Source organism: Kogia breviceps, chromosome 6 (assembly GCF_026419965.1).
Source record: "Kogia breviceps isolate mKogBre1 chromosome 6, mKogBre1 haplotype 1, whole genome shotgun sequence".
In the NCBI taxonomy this organism is placed as follows: Eukaryota; Metazoa; Chordata; class Mammalia; order Artiodactyla; family Physeteridae; genus Kogia; species Kogia breviceps.
In genome coordinates, this window is record NC_081315.1 from 65,218,598 (window position 1) to 65,243,917 (window position 25,320).

Sequence of the window (25,320 nt, forward strand, 5' to 3'; positions counted from 1 at the left end):
AGCATGGGTTTTGGATTGAGCGACCTGGATCCAGGTTTTGACACTTCTAACCTGACAAGTGACTTCACCCCATGCCTTGACTTTCTCATCTGTAAAATGGGTATTTATATATCACAGTGTTACTGTGAAAATGAAATGTTATTGTGAAACTGAAAAGTGTTTGTAACTGGTACAGAATAAACACTCAAAATATTGTTATTAATTCAGTTCTGATAATCTGCAAATTATTTATAGATCAGAAAGGGGACTATACAACAAAAAGAAATCATAAGAAATTTACTTGAGTTTTCACATCTTAATATCCTGTCTCTGACTTCAGTTTGATTTGCAATTAAAAAAGCCAAATTTGAAACTTTTTATGCTTTTTACTCTATCATTCATTAAAATTCATGACTCAATGGTTGTTAGACAGACTGAAGAGTATAAGCTTACATAAGATTTAAAAGCAAAACACAACAGCTTATTTCAAAGCAGCCAACTGTAAAGTCCCATACCTAATACAGTCCCGATCTTATTGGTTAAGACAGAATCTGTCTGTTCCAGCCACCCTCCACCACTGAGTCCTTCCTTGAACTTGATGAGAATAGACTGATTACTCAGTAGGACGACAAGAATCCTCATGGCTGCTGTAACTGTGGTGGAATGCAAGTGTTCTTCCATAAACATCATAATCCAGTCAAAACCCAGTGTCCTGACCAGCTCTTCGCAAGCTCTATTCAAAGATAGATGGATTAAACAACACAAACATTAATTTAAAGGATTATGATTTCAAATAAAAAAAATAAGACTAGTTTCATTCTTGAGATACGATAAATATCAGGATGTAAAAAAAATCTATTGAAAGTCAGTGGCAAATCTTTCTTTTGTCTACCATGAATTAACTAGTAGTAGCAACTATTACCATCAATGCTCAAAAGATTTTACTTACTGCAAATTAATGCTTGTCTTTTCTTTAGATGTGTAAACCAGTTTTAGTAAGATATCTAGAAGTCTGTTCCTCAAAAGTATAAGATTGGCAGATACAAGACCTCCAAACTCTTCTTCAGTTCCTACAACGAAAATAAATACATTAAATTGCCCTAGCTGATAAACTGGGATAAAATATCCAACGCTGTTCTAGGAAATCTCACTGAAACACATCTCTCAGAAAACATTTTCTCTAGGAGTACTTTCCACTCAAGTGAACAAGAAAAAGGGTCCAACATTTCTCTTTAGAATCCTGAAAACTGTTCATTTACTTAAGACACTATCTAAACAAGTGATAATAAAGACTGTGAACCCTTTTTATATTAATATTCCCTTCTCCTACCAACAGGGGTAAAGTAATCAAACAAGGATCACACGAACAAAAATAACAATGCAAACCCTTAATTTCTAGTCTTTTTGAAGGACTTAAATGGTTAATATTTCCAAATTTAAAAATGAAAAGAGGAAGCATAAATTATTCAATAATTATAATACATAAAGTAAAGTGAGAATTAAATAGCAAAGACAAGAGGGAAAGGCACACAAATGCACAGGAGAACTTGGGGAAGAAAGGAAGGAAGACAGAAAGCTTACGATTCTCAATGGAGAGTACTGGAAGCACAAGGGACTGGGATCAATAGCCTAGTGTTGCAGGCCCAGCTCTGCCACTAAGCTCGGGGTTAATAAGTCACAATCCAGATGCTTTCTTTCCTTTATTCTATAACTGAAGCTCACTCAGGCTAAAGTTTAATGACCATGGTTATATGCTTTTACTTGTTTGGGGAAGGGACTATTTTTACTTTTAAATAGTATCTTTTAAAATGCTAACTTAGTGCCTTAATCATTGGGAAGGGTGCTTTAAGCTTACCAAGGGGAACTCAAGATTCCCTCCCTGGGTAACAGGCATAGATAGGACTGGTAATTTACAAATTGCCTTGTTGACAAATGGAATGGACAACCTAAATTGACAAACGAATTACTTCCTTTCAATAAAGTTACAATCCACATGGAAATTAAGAATTCTCCTTAATTTTTATGCCTATTTTTTTCACTGTCAGTTATGTCCCGCTAATTTTCAAATACAGTTTAAAACAATTAACTCTGAAAGAAATTTCCAGGTTAACTTCTTTCCACTGGAACTGATGCTTTACTCCACATTGCACTGTCCTTTCATGCAATTTATTTTATTTTGCATTAATTATAATATCACCATTCAGCATTATTCAAGCCATTTTTTCGGCAGGTGTATCCTGAATACTATGTAAGCTACATCAAAGAAAAAACTGTGGTTTTAAATTTTTGGAACATCCTGTTATACTTAAGACGGTCCAGTCCACACAATTAAACAATCAAGGTCATATAGGAACAAGACCAGCAATATACTTCTTTCTCTATTCTTTCAAATGGCAATAAATTGATGAGGAGAAGACTAGTCTAATCAACTTGGCAGATCAAGAGAAAATTTTCCTAATTTATACATCCACTGTGCTCTTGTCAAAAAAAGTTTACAGCACTAGTTGTAGTTATTGAATTCAATGGCCAGCAAGAAATATGGAGACTAGAGAAATATTTTTCCCATATCTTTTTTTAAATGTACTTGAAATAAACATGTTATACAGTTCCAAAGATTTTAAAAGGACTTTCCTATTTATTTATTTTTTGGCCGCATGGCACGGCATGTAGGATCTTAGCTCACCAACCAGGGATCGAACCCTATCCCCCTGCAGTGGAAGTGTGGAGTCTTAACCACTGGACCACCAGGGAAGTCCCAGGACTTCCCTTTTTAATTCCTATTTACTTGGCTTATATTAATTCAGAACTTAGAAATAATCTTTGTATATGGTAGAATAGTGCAGTGGTTAGAGTGTTGGTTTGGACTACCTGAGTTCAAATGCAGTGCTATGATCTCAGGTAAGTTTCTCTTAAACTTTCTGGGCCTCAGTGTCCTCACTTTTTGTAAAACTGTGATAAAAACAGGACCAATCTCATAGAACTGCTGTAAGATTATATAGAGCACTTAACAGTGCCTGGCAAATATTAGCACTAAATAAGTGTTATCCATTGATTTGATCTATATGCTTCTCACCCACTGCTAATTTGCTTCACCAAAGAAATATCAACATTCTTCCAAAAGGTAGGAAGTAAGTGGTTACTGGCCTTATATTCTGCTCTATGATTTGTAGAAGTCAGCCTCTCAAATCTCTGTTTCACCTTTGAAAAACATAATTACACCACTTTCTCTTCTTATTCATGAAGCACCAGAGAGGCTGTGCTCTGACTGATACAGCCAATGTGGAAGAGAACTCCCAGATGGACAGGGTTGTAAGAGTTTTAAAGGAAATCATTTATGTGACATAATTTTAGAATAATGTAACAGGATAATGTAAATAATGCTGAACAAATATAAAATATTGTGAATTTAATTACAGGTTAATCTAAAGGTCCTTTTGATGTTTTCCAAGCAAATCTCCTGCTCTAGAATACACAACTGGAAAAATACATTCTAACAAGAGAAAAATATGCTTCAAGGGAAGAAAGGTTTTTTTTTTTTTTTTTAAAGTGGTTGTCATGGGCCCAGGAACTACAACTTAAGAGAATTTTATTCTACACTTACATAAAGTGATTCTAGTAAAATGTTCTTTCCCTCAATGACTATTAAATATTTAACAGGGAAATAAAAATAACCTCAATATAGATACAATTCACTTTAGCAAGAATCGATGTTTCTGAAGAGTTTTACATAAATTAAAAAAAATAATGTTCAAAAATTAACTGGAAGAGTTTACTATTTAAAGGAACATTGCTATAAATCCTGTAAAAATAAGAAAGATTTTATTTTTAAAGTAAATTCACACCCTATTCAATTTGTAGGTAATTCTGTACTTCTGCATATCGTAGAGGCTTGGTCTAAGACAAATACATCTGTGAAAGACCAAAAAAAGTAATGTAAGGAGAAAAGTAATATAACAGTGTCACATATAATTCAGGTCTAACTTGTGTCAGAAGAAAACAGGGTATAGTTATTAGGTTCCAAGCTCCAGAATTGACTCACCAGTGTCAGGCTTCTCTTCATGGTTTATTTCCATAACCACAAATTTTTCACAAACTGCAAAGGTTGGTAAAGTAGAAGAAATAAACTGGCCAAACCTTTAAATACAAGAAAAAAGAGGTTATAGATTTTTTTTTTTTTTCCTCTCTCCAAAACAAACAACAAAACACTAAGAAACAAAAAGAAATGGAAACCAAAATAGTACTTCTTATTTTAACTAATCTTTTACAGACCTCACATGATTGTATTTCATTTGCTTCCCCTCGAACTGTTGCAATTAACATTATATATGCTATAATGCTTTAAAATACGTATAGGGAAAAATATACTTCATCAGAAATATGAATCCTTTAATGCACTAATCTAAATTTCAAAAACCAAATGGTATGATCCAAATTAAAATGTCCTAACACTATCTATATGGATCTACTGTAGCCTAGTAGTTAAGTACTTGGGTTTTGGAAACACAGGTAAGATTAAAATCCTAGCTCTATCAGTTTTTAATCATGTTACTTGGGGCAAGTAGCTTAACCTCTCTGGGCTTTAATTTCTTAATTTGTAATGTAGAGAAAAATAAAAGCCTTGATAGGTTTCAGTGATAATTTCAGCAAAGTGATCATCATAACACCAGGATAAGACCTAAATAAATATTGTTAATAATAATAACAAGCTCCAAAATAATTTTTAAACTCCACTTTTAAATCTGTCACCAAGTTAAAAAAATGCTTTCAAGATAACTGTATATAAAATGAGTGATTTATGTGCTACACCAATTAGAGATTAGTTTACTGGGAATACTCTAGCAATAATGTGATTTCACCTGTGATACCTGAGCAATTATGTGACAAGCAGTGATTAAGTCTAATTTAAGCAGTTCTCTACTTGGAAAATATCCTAGGTAGTTTTTTTCCTTCCATTTTCAGGCAAGATGAGAATTATCATGTGCCTATTAGAACAGTTCTACATACACTCCATAAATATGCCTTAAGCCATATTTCACATTGGCAGCAAAATAATACTCATATGAAAGGTCTGAATATACAACAATAAAATACCACCAGCAGTTTGGGTGATAGAGAACAAATACAAAAGACATGGCATGTCCACTTTGGGTGTACGTGTATGTGCATATGTGCTTCTGCATGTACACTTGAGAAGTAGCAAGGCTTGGAGAAGAGGGCTGTGGACCAAGAATTCCTACACTGAACATTTTTTTTTTTTTTTTTTGCGGTATGTGGGCCTCTCACTGCTGTGGCCTCTCCCATTGCGGCGCGCAGGCTCTGTACACGCAGGCTCAGCGGCCATGGCTCACGGGCCCAGCTGCTCCGCGGCATGTGGGATCTTCCCGGACCGGAGCACGAACCCATGTCCCCTGCATCGGCAGGCGGACTCCCAATCACTGCGCCACCAGGGAAGCCCTACACTGAACATTTTTATGACCAGGACAATCAGCCTCACTGGGATAATTTTATCAACTTTTCTCACCAGAATTCTATTATTCACTAGTGGCAACAACTGGCTTTGCAAGATACATTCATGTTTTCCATGCCTTACAAATATCTTGAATAGTATTAACTTTACACGTGTTACCTAGGCGTAGGAACCAATTACGTTCATCTCAATCATCTTAACCTCGTTGGTACTTTTAGTTAACCAACAAACAAATACAGAAGTTTTCACTACCTGAGCAGATCATTGCTGTTGGGAAAACCTTGCAGTAAGAAGCTCAGCACGTTACTAATAGCAGCAATGGTAGGCTGGGATAAAGACACATCTCGAAGAGTCAGTAGTAGCTTTGGGATTAGCTGGAATTCCCTCATCAACTTGGCATTCTTTGAAGCTTCACTATAAGAGAAAGAAGATTTTATACACTGTACACTGTATATCTTCTATAACTGAACAGCTAACAATTTAGGTATCAAGTAATACCTGGACTCTGTGAGCAATTCAATAAAGTGTTCAAATAAGGAAAGATGAAGTTCATACGGTGCATGGAGCCAGACCTATAATAAAATAAAGAACAGTGGTATATTTAGGGTTAAAAATACCCCAAGTCCCAATCCAATAAGCGCAAATGCAGCACATAAAACTTATTTCACTTAGATAATTAATTGAATATAACCACTTTATTAGTTTTTATGTATTGTAGCCCTTTAAAACTGCCTGTATATAGGAATTCTGGTTCTGTTCATACAGAGATAATTGCTGTGGAAATTACCCTCCTAGAGTAAACAACTAGAAAGGCAAGATCTATAGAAAATTTCTCTGGAATCAATGACTGAATACTATTAGTGAATACTGAATACAATATACTGAATAGAATGAATACGGAATATAAAAACTGAATGACAGGAATCCTGTGTGGGTCCAAAACTAGAAATAACCACTGCAAACTGGCACAGCAAACCATTCCTAAAACTCACAAAGGGCTGAAACTACTTTGCACTCCCACCAGCCAGTACAGAGACTTCATAATACATGGGAAGGTTGGATAGAGGTCTCAGAAGTGTAATACCTTAGTAGAGGGGCTAAATTACCACTAAAGATAATCAAAGTCCACCCTAACAAAGCTTAAAAGCATGCCTCAAAAGAATCAAGATAATTGCAATACTAGAGCAAAGTTTAATACTCTTTAAAAGAATAAAACAAAATTTAGCATTCAACAATGTAAAATTTAGCATCCAATCAAGTTCCCAAGAATGCAAAAAAAAAAAAAGGAAAATATGAGCCATAAGTAGGAGAAAAAACCCAATCATTATAAATAGGCCCAGAAATGACAGAGATGATAGAATTATTGAGACCTTTAAAAAGCTATTAAATATGCTCCATAAGCTAAAGAATGTAACAAAAAATATGAAAATGATGAGGAGAGAAACAGAAAATAACCAAGATCCAAAATGAACTTCTACAGATGAGAAATAAAATATTCAAAATGAAAAACATACTGGATGGGACTAACAGAGGATTAGACACTGCAGAAAAAAGTTCGGTAGACTTAAAGACATAACAACAGAAACTATTCAAAATGAAGCATGAGAAAAAAATACTGAAAATAAATGACTAGACAGAGTATTAGTGACTTGTGGGACAACAGCCAGGAACCTAAGATATATGTAACTGCAGTCCAAAACAGGTGTGTGTGAGTGGTGGCGCTGGAGGGGTGCGGATGTCGACCAGGGAAAACAGCTGAAGAAATGATGGCTAAAATATTTCCCATTTGATAAAAATGACAAACTCACCAACTTCAAAATGTCAACAAACCCCAGGCAGAAGAAACATAAAGACAAGGGAATAACTGACAATTTTAAAGTATGAAAAGAATAAGAATCATCAACTAGAATTCTATTCTATGCAAAAATATCCTTCAAAAAAGAAGGAAAAATACTTATTCAGATGGGACAATTTATCACCAGTAAACCTGCACTACAAGAAATGTTACAGCAAGTTCTTCAGGCAGACATATCATTCCATTACAAGATGGAAATCTGGGTCTACACAAAGGAATAAAGAATGCCATAAATACTATTTGCTGCATATACTATGTGGGTGACTATAACCATTTTTTAATGCCTTTAAAAGATAATCGACTATTTAAAGCAAAAATAATACAAACATTGTGGGGATTATAAACATACAGAAGTAAAATGTATGACAACAATGGCACAAAGGACAGGAAGGGAGAAATGGAAGGGTACCATCACAAGGTTTTTACACTATAGGTGAAGTGGTATAATGTACTTTGAAGACACACTGAATTGTTACACATGTATATTGCAAATTCTAGAAGAACCATTTAAAAAGAAAATGCTTGGATGCTATTACAATTATTTTACTTATATTGTCAAATAGCTGTTCTAAAAATAGGGTAAATTAAGTATTTATTGACCACTACAGTTTGGGGTTATTAGGAATGCCATATGAAGCCACAAAGGGAGCAGAGTACTATAAAATGAAGCCAAAATTTGTCAAGCAACTAAATTTCTGATGTTTATATATTGAATTTCAGTCAGAAATCTGAAACTAAAGATAATGTGTCAATTACCAGATGTATACAAAGCTAGGCTTATTAAGTAGGTCTCCTTAGTACTCTCATAATCCTCTCTGCATACCTTTATCTCTGTGCTTTCACAAAATTTTTATTGTCTCTCTGCTTTTCTCTTCTAATGCACTAAATGCCTAGAGGCATGGACTCTATCTTTTATTTTCACATCCTTAGCACCTAATACAGTGCTTGGCTCAAACATATTTGATAATTATTTTCTAACAGAATGAGAGGTCTGTGTATCAGAACTTTGCATATCAGGCTGAGAAATGTGTATTTTATTGTGTAGGAAAGAAAAAGCACTGAAAGTTTTTTAATAAGATATATGATTATATCTTAGAAAGAATGAGGTTAAAAAATATAGGAGAGATTGAGAAAAGAGAGAAAGAACTGATCATTATTTTAGTAAGAATAGAATTGATTAGGGCTTAGATTAGGATGTAGCAGGAAAAAGAGAAAACACAGATTACATGAAATGTGGAAGCAGAATCTATATGACTTAATATGGGCTGTTTATAAACAGTGAGGAAGGAGGAAGCTGATTTTTCAATTTCAAGCCTCAGTGAATGGGGCAATGGTGGTGCTATTAATAGAAACAGAAGTTAAAAGGAAGCACTAACTTGGGGAAGGATGTTAAGTTCGGCGTAGGTGTTGCTGGGATATAAAAATGGAAATGTTGAGGAAGAAGTTAGAAATAAGCCTGGAATTCAGATATCAAGCTAAAGACTTAGGTTGTGAGTCACCTCTGTAGAAATGAGGCTGTGGGACTGGGTGAGAATCTAAAGGAAAGAAAACAACAAATAAAGGAAAGGATAAAGCAGCAAAGGTGGACACTTTTATACAAAGTAATGAAAATTCTATAACCAGAAAATTATGGGGAAAGTAGTAAGCAAGATATATGAACCAGAAGAGTGATGCCTAAAAGCTAGTTAAAGAACTAGGAGATGCAAGAAGAGGGAAATGGACTGCATCAGATGCTGCTGAGGGCTAGGGGTACCGAGAACTGAGTAGAAGCCATGGATTTTTATTTAGAAGAGGGCTGCTAATAAGCTTTCAAATAAAGTTTCAGAAAAGCAATTTGGGCACATAGTCTGCTTGTTGGGGATTTAAAATAACTGACAAAATCGAGCTTATAAGAGTTACAAAGAAGAAGAGTGAGGGCCAGACATCACAGCAAACCTAGGCACCATTCTGGGTGGTAGGGATACAAAGATGAAGATAGACATGACCTCTGCATGCATAAAGCCTTCAGTCTCACAGGGGGAGATTTTATACAGTGATGAGTTTGCAAAGTGCTGTGAACAAGAAATGAAATGGAGAAAGGATATGCAAGATTAAGTGGTGCCTTGAGAGGACAGAGTGGAAGCTGTTATGGTAATAAGACAGTAGAAATAAAAATTTTGCTATTTTGGTGAAAAGAATATTCTCCTATACAGCTACTAGTAACCAAAATTTCAGGTCTAGCTCCTATTTATTGAGGAAAAGTTACTATCAAAAATTTTTGATGAAAATGTTTGCCTCTTGTAATGCCAGTGGCAACAGCAAACTGGCTATAGTTAGGCATATGCATTGCACCATTTCACATCTACACTACTTGTAAAATCGAATATCTTTGAGAAGAAGGAACCCAATCACTACCTTATTTTGTATATTTTACTAATGACATTAACATGAGCATCATAAAATTTTAGAACATAAACACATCTTAGAGACAAAACTGTTCAACAGTTAACTATCAATATACAGAATAAGAAATCAGTTGCTTGATTATATATTACCAATTAATGTTTATATACATACTTCAAAATCACAAAGGAGATCCTGGAAAGCAGTTGAATTTGGAATAATGGAGGTCTCGTGTCCACTGTCAACAGTTCCCACCAAGGAAAAAGTTAGATGGAGAATGTGGCTGTTAAGAAGGGAACGTTTCTTCTTAAGCAGCATTGCCAGCAACTAAGAGAAAGCAATACCAAATGCCTGTTGGTCAATCATCATATACGTATACACACATATACACACACAAACACACACTGGAGAACCCTGAGTAGAGCAATTCCTGAGACTTCTATGCTGGTTTCTAAATGTTTACTATGACAACGCAACATCAGAGAAAATCTGAAAAGCTGGGTAATGCCATCATCCTCTTATTAAAATATCCACTTTTACATAAACTCTATTCACACAGAAATATTTAAATTGTTGCCATCATGTGTATACAATTTTCTACTCTTGTTCTCTACATAACATTTTATTCAAAGGATTTTTTCTTTTACAACCTAGTTTCCATAATTATAATTTTAAAAGGTTGAATGATATGTGAGATGGTTATAGTATTATTAGTCATTCTCATACTACTGGAACGTTTAGATTATTCCTATTTTTTCATGATAAACAACGCTACAATTATCATTTTGAAAGTTTTGCAAAACAAAACATCAAATTAGATAATTAAATCTACAGAAAACACTACAGTAAACAGCTTATCTACTACCAGTGAATTACTGGCTAAAGTTAGAGAAGAAGGCATTTGTACTTCATCTACACTAGAGGAATTTAATGTTGCTCCAAATACTTGTTCCTCTTCTTATAAGTAACTTTCTGCCTAAACCTAGTAGAGATTGTAAATACATGAACACAACATATTTTTAATCCCACATGCGTTTTCAGGACTAGTAATGGCGCACAGTGGCTCTCACATGCCCTAGGTAAGTAAGGAGGCGGGGGGAGTAAAAGATGACTGGGTGTGGAGGGGAGAGACGGGGTTAAGGAGGAGAACTCTGGATCTATTACCAACTTGGCAGTCTCTAGAGCAGGTGGTAATATGACCCTATTTCATTTAATTCCTGTTTCCACAGAAAAAAATAACTCCAAACTAACATCTTATATTCTCACTTGAAATATGTTAGTTTTAATAAAAACTACCAACTTCTAAAGTTTACTTGGACAATACTATTCTTCCAGAGTTTGAAACTACATGAAGTACAATGAAAATTAGAAGATTTTTAATGCAAAGTAAAGTGAAGACCAGGCTTTATGGTTACAAACCTGGTAGCCCTTGATTCTTTCCATCTCTTTGCTGGCTAGTGGGTTACTCTTGACCACACAAACCAGGGCCTTGACTGCTGCATATAGCCCTTCCACATCAGAAGCCATGGCCACCAGGCCCAGGATGGCTGCAGCTCCACCAATGTACTGCAAAGTAGTGGCAACAGGCTTAGGAACAAATGTTCTTACTCCTGATTAAAAGACAGTGAAAAATAATTAAAATAAATTCCCCACTGTAAACAAGAACTGAATAAATCATCTTAAGAAATATTTAATTAATTATAAATTATACCTAAAAACAAAAAACCCTTCTATCCTAAAATAAAAATTCTAGGGCTTCCCTGGTGGCACAGTGGTTGAGAGTCCGCCTGCTGATGCAGGGGACACGGGTTCGTGCCCCGGTCCGGGAAGATCTCACATGCCGCGGAGCGGCTGCGCCTATGAGCCGTGGCCACTGAGCCTGCGCGTCCGGAGCCTGCGCTCCGCAACGGGAGAGGCCACAATGAGAGGCCCGTGTATCGAAAGAAAAAAAAAAAAAAAAATACATTGTTTGAATGTCATTTGCCTACTGATCAAGATTGAGTTTTTAAAAAATAAAGCTAATATGCATTTTATATTTCTGTGTGCTCTATAGTATCCACAATACTTTCATATATTATGGCACTGGATTTTGAAAGCTACCTTCTAAGGTAATTAGGGCCAGTATTACTAGTTTGTAGATAAGAAAATTGACATCCATGGAGCTCAATGTCTGGCTTAAATCCACACAGTGACAGAACAGGGGTTAGAACCTAAATCTCTGAACTCTTCATTCACTGCTCTTTCTACTATACCACAGTGCTGCTGTATTTTCGCAAAGGACATAGAGCAGTGCTCAGTAAATATTTGCTGAATCGAAAAAAAGAAAAACTACCATGTGCCTTAGCATAAAGGAAACTTTTATCACTGCAACACAGCCAAAAAAGAAAAAGTTAAAAGATGTGCACACTGCTTATAATAATAATAATAATTTATAATAATAATAATCGCCTGATAAACATGGAGGACGCTGACCAGCACAACACTTTTGTTTATTTTAAAAGGAACCAATATTATGTACTGATTTGCACATTAAAATACATAATTGCTAGTTCTGAATTTTAGATGGCCTGATTGGGTTATGTCTCAAAATTCTATCTAACCAAAACAATCAATTCTTTCTAAGCAGACACTGGGTAAGAGGCTCTGCAGCTCTGACTTTTATTATAGTTGGATTCACAGTGCTCACACGCTGAAGCTCTTATTTCTAGCTCATTTCCAAATAAAAAGCACCATAAGTGTCACCACTGCAGCACCAAACCATGTAACAATAGCAATCATCAGTATTTCCAAGTCTTTACATCTGTCCCTAAATGTAGCGTGACCTTTACCTTGAAATTACGTAGAAGTATACAGTCAGTGCTCATCAGTGTTGACAAAAGAGGGGAAAAGTTAATGGAATTCTATAAAAGTTTATAATTTTTTAAGCTGACCGGAGTTTGGGATTGACATTAATCTCTAAATATTGTAAGAACATTACAGGTCAGCACTATCGAATATGAACTTAAACACCACACTCAAGTGAAGAAAGTGAACGCGGATTTGAAGGCAGATAAAGAAGTCTGAAAGACAAAAGCAATTTGACTCACCCAAGTATCCAATCAGAGTAGCCCCAATTGTCCGTGCTGGTCCATTAAGATGCCCTGCTGAGTTGTGTATCAACTTCACAGGAGTGGCATTCTCATGGGAGGAAATGCCTAACTGAAGAATAGGAAAGGGAAAAATGTAACTATACAGGAACAGTCTGCACATTTTGACTGGAAAAGGAAAAAGAACATGATGGGGAACATATCTTTTCTCTCTCTCCATACAGAATATTAAGAACATGAGCATTCATTTTTTTTTTTTTAATGTGCAAATACTTCCAAAGGTGTGGAAACTCAGAGGTACCTGAGTAGACTCAGTTAAATACAGTCTACTGAGAGAAAGGTGGTGAGGGGGGTCTTGGGAAACAGCCTCAGGGGTCCTTCTGAATGAGACTCTGTTGTGGTTTAAAGGTTCTTATCACTCGCTGCCTCACAGTATTTCTGATTAGTGAATATAATACTTGCTTTACTCCATAGCCAAGTAAATGTCACATAGATTATCCAAAAGTTTATGGATAAAACATGCCCTGTACACAAAATAAATGTTAAATTTTGCACATACATACACAGTGTGCTTTTAAAGCAAATATAAGGCATAGACTTAATTCTGTTGTTACAGGTAGAATAAATTTATGTAGTTAACATTCCTTAGAAGATTTTACATATATATATATATTCACAGGCAAACCTCTGCACAAGAGATTGTCAATACTTACTGTTCCCAAATCCTTTCCCTTCCAGCCTCTTCATGTCCTTCCCCTTAGCTTTGCTTCCTCTAAACAGCCAAAACATCTTGTCAAGCTCACTGATGACTTCCAGCTTCCTAAACCCGATGGCCAGCCTTCATCTTTCTGACTGCTCTAACACATCTGCCACAGTGAATAAGACTCCTACAACACCAGATTCTCCTAGGTTTTCTCCATTCTTGCTGGCTCCGTAGTCTTTTCTGCTGGTTCTTCATCATCTTCCCAACGCTGTCACACTGGAATGTCCCAGGTCTCCGTCTGTAAACCTTTCCTCATCTCCATCTCCATCTTTGGTAAGTGTACCTAGTCTTGTGGCCTTAACACCACCTATGAACACCCGTGGCATTCGAACCTCTCCCTTGAACTCAGATTCATATTTCCAATGATGTCTCCCCCTAAGATGTCTAATATGTTTCTCAAACTTTTGCAAAACTTAATTCTCAGTACCTCCCCCACCCCCCAACTACTCTTCCTATAGTTTTCTCCATATCAGAAAAAGTGACTCTACTTTTGCCTCGCCTACCCCGCAGGCCTTCTCTTCTTTTGTTTAGCCACACCTGCCTCTGTGGCAGGCATGCACTTTCCTCAGGGCCTTAGCACCTGCATTCCTGGAATGCAAACCCCACCTGCCCATACATGCATCTTATTCTCCATATTCTCATGCTTTGCTGCCTCATCTGTTTCAAAAGCCTGTTCCAATTTCACGTTCTCAGTGAGGCCTCCTCTGACCATCCTACTTAAAACTATAAGCTTCTTTCTCTCACCTTTCCTGCTTTATTTTTCCACATAGCACTCTTCATCTTCTAACATACTCTATGATCAGGTTATTTCTTTAGTTATTATTGTATGCCTCTTCCACTAGAATGTAAGGACCTTAATAAAGGCAGGGATTTTCTCTTTATCTACTGCTATGTCATGAACAAAATGGTGCCCGGCATTTAGTAGGTTATCCAGAAAAAAATTACAGCCTTAAAAATAGCAATTGTTTCCTTTAGTTTCCTAAAGTTCGATTTCTTAATTGCCAATATATAAGAATTAATATAAACTATGCACTTGAATTCTCACTCTTCCAAATTAAACTATATATCTAAATATGTTTTGGCTTAAATTCAAAGGCAAATAAACCAAAACAATTGTATGAAAGGCACTGTTTTTAGCAACCACTCATACTTGTGTGGTGCCCAGAAGGAAGCTCTGGAACATCTTTCCAGTGAGAATCCACAGCAACCCACTGGGGAATCAATCTGCTTACCTGTTTAGCGATGGCTTTGCTGTCCAACTTGTTGTACACCTTCCGGATTCTTGCCACTGTTAGGGCGGACACAGACAGTGCATAAAGGCCAAATGACACCTTTTCCTCTGGTACTAACGACACAGGAGACGGGACCACACCTTCGGATTTTGCATCTTTACCTTCAAAAGAAGAATAATCCTTTTCAAAATCATCAGGTTTTCTCCTGATCCTAACACAACTTTTAAATTCTTATTATCATTTTTAAATGGGTAGCCTTGAAAATCTTTTAAAGTGGAACAAGGGAGCTAAATTTAAAAACTATTTAATTTCCAGCTCTTCATTTATTTCTTTAATTAGAAGATAAGGAAAAGCATCCAGTCATAAAGCTTTACATCCTAAGTTTTACTCTTAAAATAAACAATATACAGCAAAATGTAAAGGAAGAGGAAGAGTTTTAACTGTTACCAAGCAAATCACAAAACACTTCCCCTTGGTTCCAAGGAACAAGAGAATGAAAATGAGTGGAATGTCTATGAGCTTTGTATCACTAGGTCTCCTTCCCAGTGATAGCCCTCATATATGCCTCTTTATTCTTCCAGACAACATGGCAAAGTCATTTTAAAGCAAGGTGGTTTAAGTTTGAACCTCTGCTTTATCGCTTAAAAGCTGTGTGACCTGTACAACACTGCACCTCAGTTTCTTCATCTGTAAAATGGGGATGAAAACAACAGCCCCTAAGTCCCAGTGTTTTGAGGTGATGAATAAATACTTGTGAAAGGCTCAGAGTAGCTATGTCCTTCATGCATATTAACTTATTCAGCACACATTAAGTGCTCAGTCAGTGTTAGCTATTACCAGACACTATCTGAATCAAGAACCTGAGTGAAAGAGAAATTAAATTACTTAGCCATAAGATTTTTACCATATACAACCTATTTGTCCCAACTCTTCTGAGAACTTTGGCAGAATGAGAACAAAGGAATGGTAGACATCATTTGGAAAGAGTACTACAAAGGAACTGTAGCTTAACATCAACTCTCTGATTCTAAATTCCTTTTGGGAGAATGGATAAGAGAAGTGGGCTGCAGGAATAAAGAGACGAGGAAAATTGATGTTAACTGGTCTAACCTAAAGAATACACGTGTGTGTTTTCTAGACCCATCTTTCTTTCCTTTAACCAGAGTAGATATACTTTAAACTGCTTCATGTAATAGGAGAAATGACAGAGAGAAGAAGGCTAGGGTTAGACTGTTAGAAAGTATATACCCACATCTTGAGGCCAACAAGAGAAACTGGAAAACTAGTGACTAGGCATGAAGACAAGAAACAAGAAAGCATAGGATGACCAGTGGAGGAGAGCATTTTGAATAGGAGTGAGTGGTCAATAGTATCATGCTGAAGGAAAGTGGAGGAGAAGGCCCTTTTTTTGGATAAATGTAATGTATAACCTAATCTACACATATGCACTTATTCATGCATCTATACCACAGGAGGTAAGTTTTATACAACTATATGAACAAAGAATATGTTACTCACATGGCATACATACGGCCTGAAAGCTTCCAACATAATTTGGTCCTAGTTCATAAATGGTAGTAACATTTGAAGGAGGTAAAACTTCTTCTAGAAAGTGCGTGGGTCCCAAGCGCCAAACCAACGAAGCAATTTGGCGTTGGGCAGGCGGAGTACCAATGTATGCATAGACTGTGCTAACCACCGGTGGATTGGCAGAGCCTGAGCCCCCGGGAGTACTGTGAACATAATGCAGCTATAAAGAAAATGAAAGCAAATGTGTGAAATTCAACCCAAAACACTTTCACCAGGAAAATAACCACATTTTGTGTATATTTTCATTATCCCAAGGCCATACAACTTTATGAATGTACAAAAGCTGTTGAGCAGAGAAACATAAGGGCAGGCCAAGATTCTAGAACCCGATCAGCAAGTTGGAAATTTGTAATCCAACTCTGTAAGACAGATTAATACAGATAAAGTATCTAAAGCTAGAAAGGGCAACAGTCAAATATAGGGATTCTGTTACTATCTGGTTGGTTTGCATACCAAATTAATGATGCTGCTATGAAATTTTCAGGTTGATATAAAAACAGCTTTCCAACTATGATATTCAGGCAGTCTTGAAATTAGTTATGATACCTTCAGTATGAGTCTGTTAAATAAAATTATTCATGCAAAGTGTTTTATAATGGGTAAAGGGCTATAAAAGTATTAGAAAAATAGTCTGTTATAATTTATACACAAACGGTTTAATCTCAATGAAAAATATATTCTCAGATTTGAAATTACACTGACAAGATGCTTAAATTATCATTCAATTCATTACTATAAATACATAATGAGAGTGTAAGAGGTTAGGAAATCAAGTTGCTTCTTGCGGTACAGGCAGCTTTCATCACTTGACAGAATGAGTAACATTCCCACAGATTGTTTTGTCATAACACTGTCCTAGCTTCAGATCATATCTATTATTCCATATATTAAAGAACAACTCCTTGTGATGTTAACAGTATGAGTATGAAGACCAACATTTGACCTAAAGTTGGTTTCACAGACTGTGACTTCTCACAGGCACAGTAACAATGATGATGTAAATATATTAATAATAAATCTCCTACCTCTCAATTCTAGAAGTTGAGGACATTTTTATTTTCAATGATACTAAAAATAATGAAGGAGCAACCTACTAGAGAATCTACAAGCCCATTTCAAACGCAATCCTGTATACCAAGAAAATAAATGACTATTCCCAGAGTTCATTTTAGGGTTTATCATACTGAAACACAATGTCACAATAAAATATCCTTAAGGAAGGAAATGTATTCAAAAAGGCTGCCCATTTCACTGCTTTTTAAACTTCAATTCACACAACAGGTAGACCTTTGCTGCTTCTTTTAAGTGATATCACTATAAAAATGGATACCATCTTTAAGAAGTTATAGAATTTTAAGAGCTTGCTAGCTCAATTTGGTAGAAAGTAACTAGTAGCATTCATCCTGATTCACAAAAGGAACTTCTGATTCTTTACTGGTTGCTTTAATTCTCTTGCCTCTCCTCTGAATACTGTAGTACAGCTATCTAGAGTAATATTTATACATTCATTTATTCAACAAACAATAAGGGAACACCTTATTACTATTATTATCAGGGACTAATCTGGGTCATCTGAAAACAAGGACGAATAAAAACTGTTCCAGCTCTAAAGGAGCACAGAATCTACTGGACTGCATACAGTAATAACAATGAAGTGACAAAATACTGTGTTCATCATTTATTTAATTTAGGCATCCATCTGGTTTCCAACCATCCAACTGGTTTCTCTCTGGTGAAAAAGCACTTAACAATCTGGCTCAAGCACTGACATATTCACTAACATCTTTAGTACCCTGTAACCCCTCCTTTCGAGTCTTTTCTAATCAAGCGGCTTGAATTAACCAGCCACATGACTCTCACATATTGTTTAAATGGGTACGGAAGGTCAACTTAAAATTAAGACAGTAATTTAAAACAATACCCCTGCAAACACACATACAGGCAAACACACCCACCCCTAAACTATCTTATACAAGCAGGTTGAGATTTATAAGCGCAAGTACGCGCACCTTCACGGTGCTGACAAGCTGTCCGTCAATGTAGAGGGCGGCAGTGCTGTTCTTCAGCATCCCTTTGCTCATAACCAGAACCAGATGATGCCACTGTCCCTCAATGATCAGTTCTCCACAGCGGAAGCGAGCGCAGCATGGCAGAATCTCATAAAAAGAGGATTCTTCACTAAAATCATCAACTAAAATGAAGAGGGGAAAGAAATTAAAAACTTAGCATCATCCTCATTCTAACAATTATTCATATCTAGACTTTGACTCTATGTTAAAATAATATGATGACGATGTAAATGAAAATACCCCATTCATTCAATAACTTTACTTAAAACCTGGGATATACTGTGCTTTGTTCTGTTCAAGATACATATAGTTATAATCAAATAAAGTTATAATAACTAATGAAATAAAAAATAAATAAAATAAAATAAGTAAAATAAACTTACAATAGACAACAAAAAAGAGATTAGTTGATTATTATTATTATTAGTTGATTATTATTACCATGGTCTGTTATGAAAGGTCTTTTAAAATCCTAGTTTGAGATGCATTTGATTATAGTACTGGTTTAACAACCAAGAAAATTAAAAATTTTATACTTGCTTTATGCTCTCAATGATACAAGGGGGCAACTATCTGTTTTTAGTTTGTGGTTGTACCGCCCTGACCCTTGTCTAACAATAGCTGGTAGTAAGGAGGTGATTTATGGATTGGAAAGGTATTTTTTTGGTCCAAGTTTCCTGCTTTACCTGACAACTCTGGTGATTTGCTAACATGTACAATCACTCTTGACTCTAATCTGTTGTCTCTGCTACCCTGTATGTTGCCAAATCATGCCAGGAAATAATGGGTTAAGTATTAACTTAATGTTAAGATAGTTAAAAATTAATTTATCTTTAATAAGAATTCAAGAGAAGGTGGGACAGCAGCAGAAATCCAGATGTTAAAAATTCATTCCTAAAAAAAAAAAAAAAATTCATTCCTTCCCCCACCCCAAGAAAAACTTTTAAAAAGAGCTAATCTTAACCATGTATCTTAAAACAGACCCACCGGTTTTCAGTACAAGCACATATAATATACTGAAAATTAAAAGTTTAAATTATTTGAAGAAACAATCACAAATAAAATATTCCACTTCTGTAATCTTAAAATATTTGCATATACTGAAATGCCAAGATTATTATTTTTTAATTAATTAATTAATTAATTTTTGGCTGCATTGGGTCTTCGTTGCTGTGCTCGGGCTTCCTCTAGTTGTGGTGAGCGGGGGCTACTCTTCGTTGTGGTGCGTGGGCTTCTTATTACAGTGGCTTCTCTTGTTGCAAAGCACGGGCTCTAGGCATGCAGGCTTCAGTAATCGTGGCACATGGGCTGAATAGTTGTGGCTCATGGGCTCTAGAGCACAGGCTCAGTAGTTGTGGCACATGGACTTAGTTGCTCCGTGGCATGTGGGATCTTCCTGGATCAGGGATTGAACCCATGTCCCCTGAATCTCACCGTTGTGGCCACTCCCGTTGCGGAGCACAGGCTCCGGATGCACAGGCTCAGCGGCCATGGCTCAAGGGCCCAGCTGCTCCGCGGCATGTGGGATCTTCCCAGACTGGGGCACGAACCTGTGTCCCCTGCATCGGCAGGTGTACTCTCAACCACTGCGCCACCAGGGAAGCCCTGGCAGGTGGATTCTTAACCACTGTGCCACCAGAGAAGTCCCCCAAGATTATATTTTTAAATGATAATTCAGAAGATACATCTACTGATGAATTAAGACCACTACAAAGATAGCATCTTATCCATAGGTGACCTAATTAGGAAGAGACTTGAATAAATTAGGCAAAAAGCAGGGTCAAATAGCTTTGAAAGGTCTAGTGTTATGGACCAAGGGATGCAAATGAAAAGATAAAAGGTTATGGGTGAAACCAAGAACTGTTCCCTCTCCCTTCCCTGGTTATTAGACTTAAATCTTCTTGAGAACTGTAGAAGATATTACTTATAAAAATTTTCTGAGAGCTTCACATTCTGACTGAGGCTTAAACTAAGATATGCCCAGCATTCAGTGGTGCGTCAGGATATTTGTAGCATCGTTTGTATTACTAAGGTATATGTTACTATAATTTCTAGTTATATATAGACTATTGTAGTCTTGAAAATTACATTTAGTGAAAATGATATAGTTAGAAAACATTTTTAATTGAAATATCCCTAGATCTAATCCTAACTTTCCCATTAAATTCTATCTTCTTTCCAAATTTTCCATTATTATTCACTTTTCTCATTATTTCCCTTTCAAGTCATCTGTGTTTTTCTTCCTTTATTTTTCCTTCTTCTCATTCATTCATTTATACTTTTATATAATATTTATGGGCCTAATATACGCTAGGCACTATTTTCGGTGGCAGGGCCTAGATTACAAAGATAATAACATTGTGTGTGGGAACTTAAGAGTTCTAGTAAGGTAGACAGACAAAAACAAAACAAAGAATTAAAATCTATGAAATCCAGATAAGTGATAAAGAATATTAAACAAAGGCTATGACAGTGGACATAGGGAGGAAAGGAAGATTCAAGAAATGTTAAGGAGGCATAATACAGTAAGACTTAGTAGAAGGGGTGGTATTCTCAAGGATGACTTGCGGTTTCTAGATGGGATAACTGCTAGTGAGCGTGTCATTTACCAAGACAGGAAAATAGAAGGAAATACAGATTTTAAGAACAAATATTACAGTTTGAATTTTTTCAGGAGGACTATTCATATTAAGATATCTAATATGCAGTTGAAAATATGAGGACAAAGCCTGGGACACAGACATATTAAATTTTTTTAACTTCAGAGTCCCTGAGGGTAAAAAGACCTAATGCTAAAAGAAATTGATGTTTTCTCATGAAGAACAGGTTGAGTACAAAGACTAAACATAAGAGCTTGAAGAATACTAATTTTAAGGGGAAGATGGAAGAGGAAGCTGTTGAGAGAAATTGCAAGAGAGGTCAGAGACATAGTGAGAGAACAAGGAATGGGTATCTCAAATTGAAGACTGCAGATAGTTTTAATTAGGAAGAAAACATCAATAGGATCAAATGCCACAAAAGGGGCAAATAAAGTATCCACTAGGATTTTACAGCACTTACTGTATTGATGCCTAACTCTGTGCTGATCATGATGAAGAATCCTAAGACAAAAAGCCTTACAATCAAACTGAGGAGCTAACCTTCATATTCAATTAATATGTGAATACCAACCACAGGGGAAGCAGTATGTGCTATTATTTTATTTAGTCGGTTAAAAGACAAAATCAGATGTTAAAAAAGAGGTACATATATATATATACATACACAAATGCTTATATTCAGAGCAAAGAAAATTCAGTGAACTGTGATTTCTATTTTATGTTACTTATATCATTTAGGAAGATATCCATGAATGCCTCAAGTTTGAAGTTCTATTGCATAGTAACGTAACATGGCATATTGGAGGGAATTAGCGAATTAGGATTATTAAATGGACTGTATTAAGTCTTGAAGGTAAGTGATGAATAAAGTAATTAAAATGTTATTGTGTCTAGCACAGAGTGGCACATATGGTAGGCAGGTGCTCAATGAATATTTATTAGTTAAGCAGAATTCACAGCCAATGAAAATCCCTACTAAAATATATTAAACAAGCATCCTGCATTCCTAGCAAAAGCTGTGATTTCTTGGCAAGTAGAGATGAATCCTTATTTTAGGAACTCTCTCCACTGTTTTCTAAGTCTCTTTTGAAAGTGAAGGTGCCTTAAAATTTCACTGGTAAACAATATTCAAGATTTTATATAACCTGTTCTATTCTGTAATAATTTAAATTAGAAAAGAATTACCAGCTGGACCTTAAAACCAACCATTAAAATGAAGTTTGCTACTTTTAATAGTCACAAGAAGCAAAAAGAAAAAGACAGATACTGACCATAGTTTTGGAGTAGTTCCTCTTTGGTGGAGACAATCAGGGATCGGTCTTTTGCTGATAGAACTATGGCAAGGCACACATAATGCTGCTCAGAAGAATTCGCTCGGCGAACAATAGTAAGAAGTCTGACAGGGTGGTTATTTGGAGGAGAACTGAAATGTTCAATGCAAAACCAGCTGGAGTAGCTTAAGCCAGATGGAGGAGGGAAGAATCTTTCACCTAAAGTGAAAATAGAAAAATAACAATGAAAGAGTTTGTGTTGACTCATATTTATATTTTAAAAAGATGCCAAGAAAAGCAAAATCTCTAAATAAAATATAATCTACTGGAAAAAAAAAATCTCATAAGCAGAGAAAGTAATATTTACCAGAACCAATGCCACTGACCACGGCCCCATCGGTAAGACCTGTTGTGACGGCATTGTTTGTAGGGGCATTATGAGGGGCCAAACTGGGCAGGAACAGGCAGCTGTAAAAGAAAAGAAAACATACATATTAGAGAGCAACTGTTTCCTTCTCTTATTACTATGTACTTACCACAGTGGAATAAACTACCATTATTTAAGGGTAACCAGAGATAAGAGATCATGGAAGAAGTCTAGATGCCTAACAAAGTCCTTCCTTTGTTTCAATTATGTGAGTACCAAAAGATATATTTTTTAAATCTCCATTTAAAAAAATTTAAATTAAAAAAAATCATAGTATAAATTGCACATGGTAAAATGCACCAAAGTATAACCTTGTTCAAGACACTGGAAATTTTTCATCACCGCAGAAAAATTCCCCTGTGCCCCTTTCTAGTGAGTCACTCTCCTGTTACACTGTCCTGATTAGTTTTGCCCAGTCCCAAATGTTTTAATTCATTGTTCGATACTAACCCACGACAATGTTATTAAAATACAATTTATAGTTTTAGACCAATGGAGAAGAATCCCACAAACAACCAGTATAGACATAGGTCTTTTCTCTTAGCATTTATGTCCATTTCGAGGCTGAAAGACTTTATAAATATACTCTTCTAGATTCGCTATAGATTCTTTTTTTAAATGATTAATATACTTTATTATAGAACATTTTTTAACTTATTTTTTTTATAAGCAGAGGAGAATCTCTCTCTCTTTTTGTTTTTCACCATGCGGCTTATGAGATCTCAGTTTCCCAATCCACAGATTGAACTCGGGCGAAGGCAGTGAAAGCCCGGAATCTTAACCACTAGGCCACCAGGGAACTCCCTAGATTCTTTATTTGTTACTTCTGCTATTAAAGTTTTTTCTGCCACTTCAAAGTATTTATTCATTTAATGTGATAGTAACTGAATACTTATAATGTATAAAATACTAGTACTTATAATGTATAAGATACTAAGTTAGGTAATTTGAGAGAAAAAAGGACAAAACCTAAGCAAAGAGCTTTTAATCTAATTTTAATTTGCATATTATCTGTAACTTTATTGTACTAAATCAGAGGTTGACAAACATTTTCTAGAGTGGGCCAGAGCATAAATATTTTATGCTTTGCAGACCTGATAGCCTCCATCATGACTTTGCAGTCTAGCATGAAAGCAGCCATAGATAATACATATACATAAATGAATGTGGCTGTGTTACCATGAAACTTTATTTACAAAAACAGATTTGGACCGTGCACCTTAGATTGCTGACTCCTATTCCTTATCAACTTATTTAGCATAATAAATAATTAAGAACAATTAAATCCAAAAATCTTAACATGCTCAAGGAACTCAATCATTTGAAAATATATAGCATATATTAAATTTTAATCAAGTAGATTTAAAACCAAAGATCTATTTCTCAGATGCAGGACTGAGGCATGAAATATAATAGCTTGGCTACCTGGCAAATTTCTTACCCAAACCCTTCAAGGGATGTGTCAAATTCAACAAAAGTTGGAGTAACTGATGACCCATGAAGTCTGATGTCATGTGGGGTTGTCATGGAGACCAGGCACTTCACCCTGGTCAGGGGTACAGTACTTCCTTCTGCAGATTTCACTAGGCTCTTGCTTATGCGGTAATGGTTATCTTCATGTAAGCTGAAGACACTATCAGAACCCAGAACTTCCATAGATGTGATCATACTACCTGTAAGTCAAAGAAAACCTCTTGAGAAAAATATCATATAGATTTCTAAAATAGTGACTTTAACAAGGCTGGTTAATTTTACATACTACTTTTCAGTTTCAAAATATACAATAATTTTATTTTTAAACTCCAAAGCTATTATCCAGTTTTAATGTAATTTATGTTCACTTAAAAACTTAAATAGCATATGTTTTTACTTATATTTACTACTAAAGTAATAAACACATTGCAGAAATGTTGGAAACTACAGAGTACAAGATCAGATAGAAAAAGAATAAAAATCACCAATGACCACTATCCAAGCCATTGCTACAGTAAAATTTAATTATAAGCTACACTTAATGATGTTTATAAAAACCAGATCATGGGCTTCCCTGGTGGCGCAGTGGTTGAGAGTCCGCCTGCCGATGCAGGGGACACGGGTTCGTGCCCCGGTCTGGGAAGATCCCACATGCCACAGAGCGGCTGGGCCCGTGAGCCATGGCCGCTGAGCCTGCGCGTCCGGAGCCTGTGCTCCGCAACGGGAGAGGCCACAACAGTGAGAGGCCCGCGTACCGGGAAAAAACAAAAAACAAAAAACAAAAAAAAACCAGATCATACTTTTATTTCACAAAGTAATTTATTATTTCTCTTTGAGAAGAAAACAAAATATTTGAGAAGTATTATAATGGAAAGAAACAGGTCATCTTTCTTATTCAAAAAAATCAGAGATAAATAGCAGAAACTTGCTTCTCCCATTTTCTCCCCATTTTTAATTCTTCCCTTACAGCTATTAAAATTGGACACGTGATCACAAAAATACTTGAATTTAAAAATTCCTATATGCATGCAAATGGTAACAATTTTAAGAACAAAAAAATAAAATTTAAACAAGCTGTTCTATTCTTTCAGGAATACATTATAAATGTAATGGAGAAAATATTCCC

At 35.8% G+C, this 25,320-nt stretch overlaps 1 protein-coding gene across 6 annotated transcripts in view; it reads right to left on the minus strand.

Moving 5' to 3' along the window:
* The window catches only part of WDFY3 (WD repeat and FYVE domain containing 3), a 283,768-nt gene that overhangs the window by 86,997 nt on the left and 171,451 nt on the right, over window positions 1–25,320 (minus strand). For all 6 annotated transcript variants that reach the window (XM_059066368.2, XM_067035987.1, XM_067035985.1 and 3 more), the window contains 14 exons: window positions 24,163–24,394; window positions 22,662–22,762; window positions 22,295–22,513; window positions 18,364–18,545; window positions 16,283–16,514; window positions 14,765–14,925; window positions 12,770–12,881; window positions 11,103–11,293; window positions 9,858–10,010; window positions 5,945–6,018; window positions 5,699–5,860; window positions 4,019–4,113; window positions 929–1,049; window positions 495–712 (listed from right to left, as the gene is read on the minus strand). In XM_059066368.2, coding sequence (XP_058922351.1) covers window positions 495–712; window positions 929–1,049; window positions 4,019–4,113; window positions 5,699–5,860; window positions 5,945–6,018; window positions 9,858–10,010; window positions 11,103–11,293; window positions 12,770–12,881; window positions 14,765–14,925; window positions 16,283–16,514; window positions 18,364–18,545; window positions 22,295–22,513; window positions 22,662–22,762; window positions 24,163–24,394 — 2,253 coding nt within the window. The remainder of the gene's footprint in view (window positions 1–494; window positions 713–928; window positions 1,050–4,018; window positions 4,114–5,698; window positions 5,861–5,944; window positions 6,019–9,857; window positions 10,011–11,102; window positions 11,294–12,769; window positions 12,882–14,764; window positions 14,926–16,282; window positions 16,515–18,363; window positions 18,546–22,294; window positions 22,514–22,661; window positions 22,763–24,162; window positions 24,395–25,320) is intronic.